General features: G+C 48.3%; 2 protein-coding genes across 2 annotated transcripts; one reads left to right on the top strand and one right to left on the bottom strand.

The window, feature by feature from the left end:
• Nucleotides 1-1,414: 1,414 nt before the first annotated feature.
• Nucleotides 1,415-5,091, top strand: LOC123134545 (uncharacterized). The gene is made up of 3 exons (XM_044553778.1): nt 1,415-3,143; nt 3,231-3,483; nt 4,447-5,091. Exons 1-3 carry the CDS (start codon nt 1,557-1,559, stop codon nt 4,719-4,721), a joined length of 2,115 nt encoding a protein of 704 aa, XP_044409713.1. The 5' UTR covers nt 1,415-1,556; the 3' UTR covers nt 4,722-5,091.
• Nucleotides 5,092-13,015: 7,924 nt separating this feature from the next.
• LOC123138278 (cation/H(+) antiporter 15) lies at nt 13,016-16,440 on the bottom strand. Its single transcript, XM_044558220.1, has 3 exons — nt 15,670-16,440; nt 14,551-15,570; nt 13,016-14,455 (listed from the first exon to the last, which is right to left on the bottom strand). The coding sequence occupies exons 1-3, from the start codon at nt 16,333-16,335 to the stop codon at nt 13,151-13,153; spliced, it is 2,991 nt and encodes a 996-aa protein (XP_044414155.1). The 5' UTR covers nt 16,336-16,440; the 3' UTR covers nt 13,016-13,150.
• Nucleotide 16,441: the final 1 nt, after the last annotated feature.

Raw genomic sequence — 16,441 nt, 5'->3', positions numbered from 1 at the left:
TTTATTTTTCATATACATGACAAACATTTGTTTTCTATACACATTTAATATTCTTTCAAATGCTTGATTAACATTTTTATTTGCTTGATAATATTTTTAAGTACATGATCAATTTATTTTTACACATTGCATATTTTTTGTATACATGATAACATTTTCTCTCTCTCTCTCTCTCTCTCTATATATATATATATATATCTATATATATAGATATAGATATATAACATTTTTTAATTATTGGTTAACATTTTCTGAATATTTTCTGTAAGTTTTTTTGGTAATATATGGATTTAGAATATTTGAAAGGAGAGAAAAAGAAAAAAAGCAATAAACAAAAAGAAAAAGAAAAAAACCCCAGAAAAAAGCAAGGTTGTGGCCTCGTGCGTGCTTGGGCCGGCCTATCTCGCGCTCACATTTCAAAAACAAAGAAGAAAAATGAATCAATTTAATAAAAAAGTACTCTATCAGATTTAAATCAAAGACTTCCGCTTTAACGGGTTTTGCTAAGCATGAATTGTCGTGTATTCATGCTTAGATATCTCGAATCATACGACGGACCTGAATAAAGCGGTATTGCCAGCTAATAACCACTAAAAAAATTATAATGTAATGACTCGGTCGCAGTGAAGAGGCATGACAAACAACACATCACGACCTCATTCATCCTTGTCTTCTTCATCCCTCTTCCTCCTCAATGAACCTTTAACGCGGGTTCTCTATTTATTCATGATACTCATAATGTTACTTAAGTTCCTGCTATAGTTTCAAATAGTTTGTTGAACTTTTTTCTATCCAAACAATTCATAAAATAGTTTGTTGAACTTTCAGCTGAAGCTGATCTTTATGCCAATGACACAACATGTGATCTAGAATCTACTCCTTCCGTCTAAAATAGATGACCCAACTTTATACTAACTTTCATCTATTTTAAAATGGAGGGAGTGTAAGGCTTAGGTGAAGTCAGGGACAAAAGCCTCTTTGCAACCGTAGGTAGCCATGGTTCAGTGTTCCCACACAAGAAGAAAATATGGGTATTTCGCCAGTAGTGTTATGAAAAAAACCGCTCTGTCGATGATGTGACATATATGTGATAAGAGCATCTCCAACAGGCGCCCAAAGACTGGGCTGTGCGCTAAAATTCAGGTTTTTTGAGTGTCGGACAGCTCCAGTAGAAGTTGTAAAACAGTGCGCGCGTAAAAAAGGGTTGGGCGCGCGCTGAAAAAGCTATCAACTGTAAATTTGAGGCGCCGTATTGCGCGCGCTTTACAATTTACACTGCGTGTTCTTTTGGGCGCGCGTTTTTGACATCTGCTAGAATAATGTTGGGTCCGGCACACTAAAAGTGCTATAGTGACGCGCTAAAACTATTTTAGGGCTTGAAATTTTTGTGAGCAATCAACCCAATAAAAAAACGCTCTGTCCGGCTAGGGTACGACCAGACATCCATTACCACAGTCCACCTCCCCGCCGGCGACGGCGCCCTAAGAACAACCGCCCCTGTAACAAATTAACAATCCTCCCGGCCGTCAATTCCGAATCAGGGCGCCGCGAAATTCATGGCCATGGTTCTCAAGCGCCGCCGGAGCGAGCGTACCCACGCCGATCAACCCTACAGATGCGACAGCTCGAAGCGCATCTCCCGCAACAAATCGGCGGCGCTGGAGACCATCAACGGGTTCTACGCGGCGGCGCTGGACAGGCTGCCGCTGGACGAGATGCCGGCGCTGGCCCCGCGCCTCCTCAAGGCCGGCCTCTGCGTCGGCTTCGCCGACCCCGTCTCCAACATCATCTTCAACACCGTCTCCTCCTACGGCCGCCGCAAGCCCGCGGTCGCGGCGACGTCCACGCCCGACGACGCCCAGAAGGAAAAGAAGAAGGCGAGGAGGCGGCGACGGAAGGCGCTCTCCCGGGCGGTCTCCGGCACCGGGAAGGTCAAGCACTGGCCGCCGCCCCGCCGCCTCCTCCGCGGCATGCCCATCGCCGAGCGGTCGCTCAGGGCGCTCGTCGCGTTCCTCACCTGCTACTTCCCCCGCCTCCCCGCCTGCGAGGCGCTCGAGTATCTCTGCCTGGCCAACGCCGACCTTCTCTCCGCCGTGCGGCTCGTCGAGGAGGACCGCAACTCCAGCGGCAGCTTCAGCTTCGCCTCCCGGACCACCAAGACGGCCCTCAAGTGCGCCGCCCTGGCAGCCTGCCACCCCATGCCCAGGGCCCTCGTCAACAGGTCCTACTCGCTCGCCTCTCGGATGGAGCAATTGTCCCAGCTCCTGGCGACCGGAGGCGGCTGCCTCTCCTGCACCGCCATCGAGAACATCCACGCATTGATGATCAAGCCCCGGCGGAAGCTTGGAGGCCTCGCCGGAGTAACACCGCCGCAGTTCCATCTGGAGCTGAACAGACCGCCGCCGTTCGTTGCTACAAAATCTCTGCGGAGCACCCTGCTCCAGAAGATCTACGGATTCTACCTCAAGGCACTCGCGTTGCTGCCGACGGACGGCCTGCGCACGCACCACCACAGGGGCCTCCTCAAGGCTGGCCACTGCTACGGGCCATTGACGGATCCCGTCTCCAACATTGTGCTCAACGCTCTCTGGTACAACGCGCCGTTCCCGCCGGCAGGAGGGCTTTCTCGGGCCACCATGATCTGCTCACGCAGCCTTGTTCTCGTCGCATACCGCTCCCTTCGTGGCCTCGTTGCTTACATCCGCGCTTACTTTCGCACCATGTCTGAATACCAAGCCATGCATTGTCTGCTCTTCACAGAGGTCAATCTTTGGGGAGCAATGGAATTGGCAAGGCAACAAGGACACACTGAGGGAACTATGCTGAGGCAGTACAGCGCCTACAAGGCTGCAGCCACCGCAGCACAGCACCCAGATCCTGATGCCGTTGTAGAATTTTTCATGTCAACCTTTCCCATGATGCCTCTACCCAAGGAGGAGGACGAGGCATTGGATGTGGAACGCATCCAGCAGTTGCTGTCTGAGTATTGTTCAACTCCCAGTGATTCAGCTCACACAGTTCCTGTACTCTCTGAGGGGGGATCCAAGTTCCTGTCGTGCATTCTGAGAGATTTCCACGAAGAGGAACGTTTTGTCTGTACGAAGGTCAATGTCATGCTGAAGAAATACACACAGCGAACTGGGGTACGTTTGGTGCTTCTTTCAGTTTTTCAGTATTGTAAATATGAGTAGTAACCTGTCTGATTCTTTCTTCACCATGATATTGCACAGGGACCTGAATATGAGCTTCATGTCATCTGTGGCTTGAACTCAAACGTAGGCAAAGCTTTTGTTTGGGGCCTCCATTATGGCCCCTTGCTTTCTTGGCGCCCAAAGAAAACTCAGCATTCTCACATCAACTTTTTGGCAAGGCCGAGAGATTTGCATTCTTCTGACACAGTTCCTATACTGTTCTTTGCTGAATGCTCCAACGATGAAGATGCCGTCGATGAACAGTCATGTTGGCCGGTCACGGGACATCCTGGTATATAAACTTTCTCTCCATTTGAATAATCTACGCCATGTGTTCATCAAAACATATGCTATTAGCTTGTTACATATGTTCCTTTAATCCTTTTGACAATGTCTTCTGTTAACCAAATGTGACCTTTTACTAAAAATATATGGCGTCAAGGAAAAAAGGGATGTCTGAACCAGATGGTTTTCTTTAATGAAATCCGGAGGGGAAGGCCCTTTTTATGATAAAAAAAAAGAAGTAAAAAAGGGATATAATAAGGCATCTGACCTGGATAGAACTTCTGTTAAGTCTTTGTATGCACAACTATGCAAATGGTTGCCACAGCAATAATGTGAGAAAAGACACCTCACCATTAAAATACTACTGATCTACTCCTTCCGTTCCTAAATACAAGTCTTTGGAGAGATTTCACTATGAACCACATACGAAGCAAAATGAGTGAATTTATACTCTAAAATGCATCTAGATACATCCGTATGTGGTCCATAGTGAAATCTCTACAAAGACTTATATTTAGGAACGAAGGGAGTAATAAGTAATAACATTCTGGCACTAACACTACCAGGAGTCCAAACACCCCTGGCAGTGTTTCACTCAAGTCCGTAGAAACTCATCCAAATTGCCACTGTCCTTGAATTTATCGTCAAATGTAACATGGCACAGATAGCTGATGTTATCTGAGAACAACATATGAATAAATTAGTCTTTTAGAGCTTCATCTTTGCAAGAAACATTCTGAGCATGCTCCGAATTGCTAGGCTTGAACACATTTTATACATGCCACTAACCAGTGTTCTTGTGTACATGTGGTTGTCTGCACTTTAGCTATATGGTGTTGTTAGGGATTTACCCTTTTCTATTTCTTCTTATCTTAGTGTAGGCTATGAAGTGATGATAATCTTTTCTTCACACAGATATTTTTCTCATTGCTTGAACTGATGATTGCTTTTCTTCTTTTTGTGGAAAAAGGCCGTTGTTATTACTGTGAGAAAGAAGGTGCAAAGATTGTACATCCAGATCTAGAGAAGTATATTGGGCGTGACACTGACTTTGAGCGCATGGCTCGCGATGACCGCAGTAGCACGACGACTGAAGATTCTATCAGTGATGGCGAGTTTATAATTGATTCTTCTGTAGAGGTATGTGAGGAGGATTGCATCTATTTCGATGCCGATAGAGACGCCAAGTTTGCAGAGTTCTTGAATTCCCGTGGTAGGACTATGCAGGGTCCCAGACTCGTTTAGCATAACTTTCAGCTTCAAGCCTATTGTTACCTTCGCCTGAACTCTGCCAGGGAATGTTGCACAGATCTTAGGTTCATCAAGATGCTCACATTTACTATGCGAGGATATACATCGATCATCCGTTGCTAATAGGGAGGCGTTTTCATATATTGTTAGTTCGATAACAATAGCATGTTATCGTCGGTGAAGGATATTTGTTTGTGTTAACTAAAAAGTGACGTCTCTGCTTGCAATCGCTTTGTTGAATGCATCTTTTGTCAAGCCAAGAATGTGTATTTTTCGGGTGAGTGCTCTGTTTTATTGGAGCAACTTAACTAATTAGTGATGTTTGCAATGTAGGGGCAAGAAAGATTAGAAAAAACATATTAGATATAGTTAGCTCATGTACAATAAGACAGTCTTAATGTCTTATATTAATCCTGGCACGTAATTTAGAAATGACAAAAGATATGTTTCTTTTCTCTAGCAATTTGTTGCTAAGAGGTAATCTCCTAATTAAGAGGAGGCAACACTTATTTGTATGGTTTATTTTCTCTCCACCTCAATATCTATTTTAAGTGGCACCGATAAGATAGTACCATTGTAGATGCCCTTAGGAGCCAAGTTACTGATGACTTATGTACCTAGGTCTTAGTAAATTTGACGACCGGCTGGAGGGAGGCACGTTGATGAAATAACCCTCGGTTATTTTTTGTGTGCGAATAGCTTGATAAGTCACACATCGCAGGCCCGATAATTTCGGGGAGAAAAAGATGTTGAAAAAAACAAATCTTGATGCTACTAGTTTCCATGTTGTGGTTTTATAGCCTAAAAAGTCGTGATAAAACTGAGAATTGAAGTCAAGACTTCAATAGTGAGATCTTAACACACTAGCCAACTCACCCACTACTTGGCTTGTGACAAGTTCAAATAAAATTCCACTTTTTTGACCATCCGAGGTGAAAAAATTGTTAAAATATACCCCCGGTAGCTTCTATCTAAATAAGATGATAACTTACGAACAATTAACCTGACAACTTACATATAAACGCATTGATAACTTTTCACCTTGGACGAAAAGCTTTAGAAATATGCCCTGATAACCTAGTGCAAATAGCATGGTAATTTACACACCAGACACCCGATAACTTACATACAACACATTTGTTAACTTTTTACCCATGTGAAAAACGTTACTGAAACATGTCCCGATAACTTTTTTTTGTCGAAACATACCCCAGCGTGAAGTTACCACTACCCCATGCTAAAGTTAGTGTGCTTCTCATGGTATAGTCATTAACCTTCTCATATTATAATTATCAGGCTTATCATAGTATAGTTATCATGTTGCTCAAGTCATAGTTATCACGCTGGTCATTCTAAAATTACCAAGCAAAAAAATTATTATCGCTGATATGATAGAAACAAGAAAGGTTCAAATAACCTTGTTTATATACAATAGACAGTAACTAAAGTTGGCTTAGTTGGTTTTTGAGCTCAAAGTCTATTGAATAGACCCGGGTTCGAGTCCCCCTTCTAGCACTTTTATTTTCTTTTCATATTGTGTAGCCAAAAACGAGAAAAACCACTGTGGAATCATTAGCACAGTCCTGTACAAAAAAAGGAGGATTTTATTTGGTAAACTTTTACTCCCTCGGTCCCATAATATAAGAACACTTTTTATACTAGTGTAGGGTCAAAAAAATATATATTATGGGACAGAGGGAATATTTGATAAGCATTTATTTTCTTACTAAAGAAAACTTAATATTTTTTGGTAAGTCAATAAGGGATGGGATAGTTAACGTGATTTTGAGACAAGATTTGATAAACATTTATTTTCTTACTAAAGAAAACTTAATATTTTTTTGGTAAGTCAATAAGGGATGAGATAGTTAACACGATTTTGAGAGAAGATGTGATAAACATTTATTTTCTTACTAAAGAAAACTTAATATTTTTTTGGTAAGCCAATAAGGGATGGGATAGTTAACGCGATTTTGAGAGAAGCCCGATGAAAAAAAAACAGACATGGGAGGAAAAACTAAAAAAGAGGAGAGGCGTACATAAGATTGGATAAGCAGATAATAGAACGTTACAATCTTTTTTAAGTAGGAGAGATATATGACATAATTTTATTGTCTTTTTTCTTAGATGCCCATATCTGGTAATTGTTTCCAGGAGGCCTTCCACATCGAACGACTCGTTCCCCCGAATTGAGGGAGCAAGCGAACAAATTGGTTCGCTGGGGTCCCAGCGCGAACCCCCTCTTGGCTTCGCGTCAGTTTGGTTCGCTTCCACATCGTCACACGCCTGGCCTGGATGTTGCCTGGACTCTGCCTGGTACGTGTTTGTCCGGTGTCCTCACAGAGAAGATGCGTGCCTGGCCTGGTCATCCCAATAGTGTGGTTAGCCTGGTTCAATTAGAAAATAGAAAAGAAGTGGAGTTGCTTACCCCAGGCAGGGTACTTAGCCTAGCCCAGGCATCCCATTCGGTGCGCCTGGAGGTGCTAAAGTAGCAGCCTGGTTGTATTTAAATGCTTTAAGCACTCTGACGCGCATCAACTCATTCTGACAAACAGCAGCAGGCCATGGACACCAGCCAAACGCATATGCATCAGGTCAGCCTGGCCAGCCAATATTTCTCATCTTCTCAGGCTAGATCCAGGCACCCCATTTTCCCAGGCATGGTGTCCAGGCATCTATCCAAACTGACCCATCTATCAGATCCACCTCCTCCGGCATCCCCTGCTCCCGCCGCGACCGGATCTGGGATCTCCACCGCGTCCTCTCTCCATCGCCCCTCCTTCAAGCTCCTCCACCTCGCTGGCCGATGCAGTCGAGCTCGTGTGCCTCCCGGCCGGCGGCCGCTCCGACCTCGCCGCCTGCTGCCCCAGCTCTCGCCGCTCAACTTGCCGCCGCGGCGCTCGCCCTCCGCAGGGCGGGCCCGGCCATCCGAGGCCACCTCCGGAAGCCCGCGACGACGGCGGCCACTCCGGCACCATCGGCGGCCGCTCCAACCTTGCCACCCGCTGCCCCAGCTCCCGCCGCTCTGCTTGCCGTGGTAGCCCTCGCCCCGACCATCCGAGGCCACCTCCGCAAGCCAGCAATGACGACGGCCACTCCAGCACCATCGGCCACCGGCGCCTCCGTTCAGACTGTTCTGGCAACTGAAGCTCCGTTGCGCCCCTCTTGCGGGCAGGTGCGTGCCTCCATCCAGATGGATGGGGGGTTGGAGGCCGTCGTCACTGCTAGTGCGGGCTCCGACCTGGACCTCGGGACGTTGCTGCCTTCACCGCCGGGTGAGGCCCCTGTAGCCCCTCCTGGCTTCCTCTGGGTTGGAATGTCCGCTGATGCCACCGACGACGACACCGACGAGGAGGAGTTGGCACCGCAGACGCCGCGGGCTGCCTCAGTGGCGTGTGTGGAGCCTGATGCGAGGGTTTGCGGGGACTGACAAAAGGTGGCGCCTCCTGTGCATCCGGCCTGGGGAGATTGGCGAGGATGTTTCAACCGTGAGGCGACGCCGGCAATTCCTGAGTGTCACGCTCCATGCGGGAATGTGTTGGAGGGCTGGCAGCTCGTCTCAAGAAGGTGTCACCCGACTTCTGCCGTTTTCCGCCGCCCTGCTGTCAATATGCGGCGCCCGTCTCCGGCATGGCTGAGAGATAGGTGTTTTTGGTGCCTCTGTCGAGGTCATCGTGCACATTCTTGCAGGGATCCTATCCGATGCATGGACTGTCTTCGATCCGGTCACATCGCCCGCTTCTGCCATGCAAGGAAGCCTGTTTACCAAACTTCACCGTGTCAATGTCCTACTCCATCGCCTGCACCCACAAGTGAAGTCACCACATCAGATGTGCCGTTCCAGCCTGTCTTCAATGTCAAACCCGGATTGGCCGAGGAGACCGAGTTGCTTCTTGACTGCCTTGCGCGAGTTGAGAGTGTTTTAGGGAGAGCGGAGGCCGCCCTTGCCAAACTTGAGGTTGTGCCAGTTGTGTTTCCGTTGCCTGAGCTTCAGACTGGATCTTCAGTTGGGGAAGAAGCAAGCCTCTATGGAAATTTCTCCCCTCGTGCTACTTCATGTCTGTCGTCGAGGCCTGTGTTGTTGTCTGTCTCTGGGAGTGTAGTCATCGACGAGGTTGTGACTCCAGTGCTGCAGATTATGCCCGAGCTGTGGGAGCGTTGTGGCGAGCCCACTTCACCTCTTTCAATGGTGCTTCCGAAGGAGATGGTGCATGTGATGTCTGTAGGTGACGAGGTTGATGAGGTAGGTGCTTTGGCACCTAATTTTGAGGCGCAACTACATGGTTCACCTCTGCCATGTGGGCAACTGGAGGCGCAAGAGTCCATCGTGTCGGTGGTACCCATGGCTGATGATGTTCTTATGGCGGTGTCTGCGAGGGACAAGGTCGCGTCTGTCGGTGTCGAGGTTGATGCTGTAGGTGCTTTGGCACCTCATTCTGAGGCGCCGAAGTCCATCCGCCCGCCCGTCTTTGACCGTGAAGATATGCTGGCACGTATTGACGAGGTGGTATTCAAGAAGAAGCTTGGCGGCTTGCTTGCCTCCTTGGAGGCAGCTAGCCCTGGGTCTGGCAAGACGATTGCTTGCCTTCTAGTGGAGGAATCTTCTACGTGCAAAATCAAGAAGGTGAAGAAGGCTCTTAGGAGCATAGGCAAGAAGAGTGACGCCCTTGGTAAGGTGTCCGTGGCTGCTTAATGGATGATTCTCAATCTCTTCGACCACCATCTCGGATTGGCTCGTCTCCGTGGATTTGGTGTTGCGCGTTATGTATGTTTGCTGGGTTGACCGTGGGGTTAGGGGGTTTCTTTCTTAGCGAGTAGTCCGCATGTGGTCTATATGTATCGGGTTTCGCCCGGTTTTCTGTTAATTAACTAGGCAATTCTCTTCTTCTTAATTAATCGATGAGGCAAATCTTTTGCCTCCGTTTCAAAAAAAAAGATCCAGCCTTTGTTTGGTCCACACAAAAAAGCCCAAATTTCACGCTGCCAAAAAACAAAACAAAAAATGGAACATTGTGTGTTAAATTATAAAAAAACGTGAATTTTCCATCGTGCAAAATTAAAAGCACATATAATACAGATAAAAATGTATTTTAGTTTAGTCACAAAAATGGTAAAACTGATCACATGGCAACTTGTTGGAAGAATTTCAACTTGTTGTAATCATCGTATTTGAAAAAAAATCATCTAGAAATTTGCCATGCAGACATTTCCAAAAATATCCTACAAAAATGTCGTGGGTTTGATATATAAAAAGTCCATGCTATTAAAATAAAAAAATGTCATGCTCTTAATAGTTAAATGTCATGCTCTAAATAGTGAAAATGTCATGCTATTAACAATAGAAATGTCATGCACTTAATATAAAAAATGTCATCCTATTAATATTAGAAATGTGATGCTGCCATGCTCTTAATAGTGAAAATGCCATCCCCATGTCTTAAATAATAAAATTGGATGATAATTTTTTCCTTACTATGTATTTTCTTTTTCAAAACAAATAACCACACAAAAAACAAATTACCATGATTCACGAATTAAAATATATGCCAAGCTCTTAAAAAACTGCTATGCTCTTAACAACAAAAATAAAATTACCTAAATAATAAAAATGCCATGTAGAAACAGTTTTTTTTGTCACATACTATAAGTAACAATAAAATTCTATGGTCCGCCGACCGCCATTCCCGACAACTCTTACTCTTCCACTGTGGGGGCCCACCAGCTCCGCCTCCACGATCACTGGCTTCACGGACTACAACTCGGAGTAGTCTACCTAGATAGTTTAACCTTAATTTAGTGATGTAGTTGTTGACTTGGATTAGCACTAGTGATGCTTTTTGGTATATGAGTGATGAATGCTTAGTGACTGTCACATATGTTATTTTTAACTTGCATTGATTGAAATCTTTTTCTTTTTCTTTGTAGATGAAACGGTATGTGGTGTACAGATGTAGGTGTCCAGGAGTGTACGATTCATGGCCACATCCAATGAACAAGTGATTCATTACAAAGTTAGCTCCTTCGATTTGTTCAACAATAGGGAGGAGGCAGAGAATCATTATTCCAAGTATGCGCTCAATGAGGAGAGTAATCATGAATTTGGCAAAGGTGCAGGCCAGCTTATAGGGTTGAGTGGATTCAAGAACTTGATAATTCTATTCCAGTTCGTCCTAATTATGATGTTGCTTTTATCATGTGATCGTACTCCCTCCGTGCCACAATACATGCCTTCCATTTCTCAAAATATAGGTGTATCTAGACATATTTTAGTACATAGATACATTCATTTTTGGACAAATGGAAGTCAAGTATTTTGAAACGGAGGGAGTATGTAATATGCATTTGCCATTTTGTTGTTTAGTGAGGAGGCGCTAGTGCTAAGTAACTATTTTGTGACTTCATGTGAAACTTGTGTGTACTATATATGATGCTTTCGCGAGTTTGTTGTTATGTATGTGATCTTTATAGAGTATACAAGCTTCATAACGTGAATCTTGGTGGATATTTCTGTTATATCTGTTTTTGGTGTAGGGTTATATGAAAAATAATTAGAAACCAGGCTAACAATGTCGTTTTCAACAAACAGGTCGTTTCCAAGTGTTGCTCTCAGCAAAAAGGACATGTGGCATGCGTTGACAGCTTGGTTGACTCTTTGCCGAGAACTCAGGGAAGGAGCTCGGCAAAAGGGAGCACCTAAGGAGTTGTTGGTGTCTATAAGCCGAGATCTTGATGGCAACTTCAGCAAAAGGTGACATATGTGGCAGCTCCTGAGGAGGTGCTGGTGCCAGTTAAGCCGAGAGTTGGTGCTCGGCAACTAGGAAAGTGTTTGCCGAGTTCTCCCTTGGCTCTCGGCAAAGGCCTGGCGATGCCATCCTCAACTGCCGGACGTGAACTCATTTTTCTTTTTTTTGCCGAGAGTGTCCCTAGTATACTCGGACATAATTATGCCTAGAGCCCGACGGATGATTCTCGGCAAAGATTTGCCCGAGGGGTGTACGCCGAGTATGCTTTGTCGAGAACTATTCTTGGCAAAGACTTTCCCGAGTTTCTTAGGGTTGTAGTCAACTATCCCAGGCACTCGACACATCAGGCGATTCCAGTAGTGACCACAACATTGTTGGAATTGTTCATCTACATTTGGCGTACCTTACTTTCCTACATTGTTCGGAAGCTTTGTCGATCTGCAATTACATGGGCCTGGCCCAATAATAAAGTGACGCAGCACCTAAAATAGCCTCGGGATGAAATTTATGAAGTGGCATCTTGTATATTTCGTCCAAGGCTTCATGCACCCATTATGGTGGTTTCAAAGTCCTGAAATCATCACTTGTAACTCCGTTCTTGTTCCCCTTGCGCATGGCATCATCTCCATGCTTGTTCTTGCTCCAATGTTCATCCTTCTCTAAGCTAGGCCCTTCATTTGTAAGCAAAACAAATGTATCCAATTTAGGCATCATCATATTCTCATGAACATTAGAATCATTACCAAGAAACGAAAGTACCTGATAATTTAATTGGCGTGCGCGAGCTCTAGTAATTGGTCCCGTATATGTAGCAGTAGGGGCTGTGGGTGTAACAATGGTATTGATGTCCTCATCATCCTCCCCTTCTTGAAATAAAGTCGTCCTCGACGGAAACTCATCTTCCTCACCCAAATAAGGCTTCAAATCTGCAATGTTAAAAAAAAATCAAATAATTTTTAAGTCGGCCCAATTATCTCACCATGGAATTTTCTTGAGACATTTCCGGCCCTTGCTCTCCTTGGATATTAGAAGAATGTGTAATATGTAATGTTTTCTTACTTTGGTAGCATGTGGTAAAGTTTTTTTTTGTTGTTGTTGAGAAAATGTGCTAAAGATTCTTAAAAAATGTTTGCCTTTTTTTTTCTGCTCGGACAGTGTCTTGGCGGGTGTGCCTCTTTCTTCCATTAATTAGCCAAATGGAGAGAGGCTGGTTTTGGAGGCATGTTATAGTAACAGTCTTGCTAAATCTCAGTTGATTAAGACTTTATTATGTCTCAGTTGATACTATATCCGTGAGATGTTATATTAAGATCCGTGCAAATTTTTATTTTCAGTTTTTCTTTTTTTTTCTTTTTTACATATTATGTTACTTGACTGAGACTTGATTAAATCTCAATCGACTGAGACTTATTTACACCCTTATAGTAATCTTATATGTGAATCAATTGTCAAAAAAAAATCTTATATGTGAATCAAAGTTTCCGTTGGGAGTATGAAGAAATCGCTGTTAACAAAGCTAAGCTAGTAGACGTGCACGCTTCTGACTAGATTAAATGTTTGACTGTCACTCAAATTAACATCAGTCGACTGATCATTAGACACTTCCTAATCCCCCTGCAAAAATTAGGCGCTCCCTAATTAATTAATCAATGTGCTAGCAAGCATTACCAAACTATACTATCAAAGCATAATGTCAGAATGTGAATGTTGTCGTGGGCGCCTTGGCGGGTGCCCCATGGAGGTCGCCGGCATGATGGCCTCTGGCGCCGGCAAGACGGCCTCGCCAACAGCAAATTCGGAAGACGCCGACGCCGACGACGCCGCCGCCCTCCCGTAGGACTGCACCACCAGCACGGACGCCTTGGTCTGGAAGTCCTTGGACACAAGCAGGTCCCCGATCGGCCCCAGCTCCGGGCACTCGCTCCAGTCCGACATCCCGGCCGTCAGTCCCGTCGCCCCCGGCGTCCTGCTCACCAAGAAAAGGTCCTTCCCGGCCGCCTCCACGTTCCGTATCTCCGCCACCATCTCGCTCGCGTTGAACACCCCCCTCTCGCAGTAGTCCACGCCCCCACCGCCGGCGTTGGCTCGCTCCAGGAACTCCCGCATGCACCAGTCGTCGGCCTTGCGCTCCTTGAGGGCGTCGAACTCGCTCGAGGTCATGCTGCCGGCCCTGCCCTTCTGGACGAAGCGCATCACGGTGAGGTCGACGGCCGGGTTGCGCGCCATGCGGGTGGCCAGGGCCACCACCTCGCGGTCGTCGCGCCCGCCGAAGAAGAGCGCCGCCACGCGATACCCGCCGGCTCCACCCGGCAAGGTGCCGCCGCTGCCGAGGCTCCGGTCGACGAGAATGGCCACCGTGCATGGCGAGCAGGACTGCACGCTGGCGTTCAGCGACTGGATCGCCGGGTGGGACACCTCCATGCCGCCGTCCACCGACCGGTGCTTGTGGAACGGGAGCACGATGAGCGCCGAGTGCTGGTCCTCGGCGGCGGCGGTGATATCCTCGTGCATGGACGCGTACGGCGACACGGCGGCCATGGTGCGCGCCAAGACGCCGCCTGGCGCGTGGTTCTCCGCGTAAGCCATGAAGGCGTGGGCGATGTGCTTGAACTGCATCTCCACGTGGCTCCGGCCCTGGTCCGAGAACTCAGAGGAAGAGGCGGCCGGGGCAGCGGCGTTGATCAAGAGGAGAGCCGAGGCGCGACCGGCAAACTCGATGAGGTGAAGGGCGTGCACGGCGATAGGTGAGCGCCGCGAGGGCCACAGGACGTCGACAAGCGTGATGGCCGCGGGGGCGTCGCGGGGCACGTGCACGCAAGCGAGCACGCGGAGCTCGGCGTCCGGCTGCGGCCACGCCACGGTGCGCCGCTTGTAGAAGACGAGGCGGCGGGCCGGCTTGACAACCATGGTCAGCAACGGGCTCACCAGCGCTGTGATCAGCGCCGACATGAACACCAGCACCGTGAACGACTGGTCACTCATGATCTGCAGGCAGCAGAGAAAGACATGCATGCACGAATTAGCAACAAATTGATTGTCCAACAATACACTATCCTAGAATTAATCGGCTTAATTGAAACCTTTTTGTTTCTTGCGATGTTGAGGATGACGAGCTCGATGACCCCCTTGGTGTTGAGCAGCAGCCCAATGGACGTGCCGTCGTGCAGCGGCATGCCGAACCCCGCGGCCACACCGATGCAAGCGACCACCTTCAACACCGACGCGGCAATGGTGGCAACCATCAGCAGCACGGCGGCCTCCATGCTGGTAACCTTGGAGGTGTCCGTGCGGAGTCCGGACATGGCGAAGAAGAGCGGGAGTAGCGTCCCCACCACGTAGTCCTCCACCTTCTCCACCAGCTCCACACCGACGGGCCCGTTGGGCACGGCGAGCCCAAACACGAAGGCCCCAAAGATGACGTGTGTGCCCCCGGCGTCCGCCACGAGAGCTGCCACCATGACGCCGACAAGCACAGCGCACTCACGCTCCTCACCGATTACCTCCCCCTCCATGGTCGCGCGTTGCGCCAGCCGCACGAGCGCGGGCCGGACCAGGAGGACGCTCGCGCCGAAGATGACAAGCCCCGACAGGAGCGTCCACACGGACGGGAGCAACCCGCTGTCCTCCGCGTACAAGAGCGCCGTGGCGACGGTGAGCCCGGTCCACGCGATAGTGTCGTTGATGAGGGCGGTGGAGAGCGTGATCTGGCCGACGTCGGTGCCGGCGAGCTTGAGCTCGGCGATGTTGCGGGCGAGCACGGAGAAGGCGGTAGAGGCGAAGGTGGACCCGAGGAAGATGGGAAAGGAGAGTCTGTCGACGAAGTCAGCATTCTTACGGGAATCGTCGGTGCCGAGGGCGACGTAGCCGGTGGTGGCGCCGATAAGGAAAGGCAGGAGCGCCGACGCGCCGGCGAACCAGAAGCTCCGGAAGCCGGCGCGGGTGATGGTGGGGACCTCGATCTCGACGCCGATGGTGAAGCTGTAGTAGACGAGGCCGAAGAGGGCCATGGAGTCGAGGATGAAGATGCTGCGCGGGGGGAAAACGATGTCGGTATAGTGCGGGAGCCGGCCCAGCACCGAGGGCCCGAGAACGAAGCCGCCCTGCACGCATTGATGCATGGCAAACAGTCAGTCTTCGTCGTCGTCATGGACGATGGACGCGTGCATGCACGCGGTGATCATGGAGACGGGCGTACGTACGAGTATCTCCGAGATGTAGCGGGGGAGGCCGAGCGGGGCGAGGAGGAGGGTGGCGGCGCGGGTGGTGGAGGTGATGAGGAGCATCTGGAAGAGGATGAGCGGGAGGGAGAAGTCGAGAGGGTTGTCGCCGGTCCAGATGCCGCTCATGGTGATCTTGCTCGGGTAGAAGCAGGAGAGGTGCGTCCTGTTCGGCGACATCAGGTGCTCCCATAGGTCCGACAGAGGGTCGCCCACCGCCGGTTGCGTCGTCATCGATCGTTTCCCGTCCTCGGCCGGCCGTTCTGCCAACTCCAACCCCGGCGACGGCCCGACCGCGGCGGCTTCACGGTTGACGGTGACGACGTAGCGATCGTTCCATGCACTGCATGCCGGGGACGGAGAAGCTGCGGTGAGGAGTGATTGTTGGGCCGTAATTTTGATAGAGCTCGTCGTTTGAGCCGGATGCATCGCCATGTGCATAACGACATGCCGATGCCATCGGAAGCGGGCCCTAGCCGTGAATGGTTTTCCACACCTATGCATACATGCAGCTGCAGCGTGAATCAAAAATTTGATCTCCACCGTCCTCTTTTCTTTTCGAACTGTGATGACACAACTTCTTGATTCACGCTGCAGAACATTTACCGGTGGATGATCCGATTTTCCTAAGGCTACCAAGATCAACATGAACGTCCTTATACATTTTTTGTTTCACTATAAGTTGTAGCCGTACTAACTATTTTGTGTAGAAAAACTATGGATGATTATAAGAAGAGGTAAGGACAATCCAGAT

This window comes from Triticum aestivum, chromosome 6B (assembly GCF_018294505.1).
Source record: "Triticum aestivum cultivar Chinese Spring chromosome 6B, IWGSC CS RefSeq v2.1, whole genome shotgun sequence".
NCBI classification, from domain to species: Eukaryota; Viridiplantae; Streptophyta; class Magnoliopsida; order Poales; family Poaceae; genus Triticum; species Triticum aestivum.
The sequence above is the reverse complement of the archived record's forward strand: the minus strand, read 5'-3'. Positions and strand labels throughout refer to the sequence as shown.

Coding starts and splice junctions, on each gene's coding strand:
- LOC123138278 (XM_044558220.1), bottom strand. CDS start 16,335: ATGTTGATCTTGGTAGCCTTAGGAAAATCGGATCATCCACCGGTAAAT. Junction 15,571..15,669: donor GCTACATCTCGGAGATACTC/GTACGTACGCCC, acceptor CAATGCGTGCAG/GGCGGCTTCGTTCTCGGGCC. Junction 14,456..14,550: donor ACATCGCAAGAAACAAAAAG/GTTTCAATTAAG, acceptor TGCTGCCTGCAG/ATCATGAGTGACCAGTCGTT.
- LOC123134545 (XM_044553778.1), top strand. CDS start 1,557: ATGGCCATGGTTCTCAAGCGCCGCCGGAGCGAGCGTACCCACGCCGAT. Junction 3,144..3,230: donor AATACACACAGCGAACTGGG/GTACGTTTGGTG, acceptor GATATTGCACAG/GGACCTGAATATGAGCTTCA. Junction 3,484..4,446: donor GCCGGTCACGGGACATCCTG/GTATATAAACTT, acceptor TTGTGGAAAAAG/GCCGTTGTTATTACTGTGAG.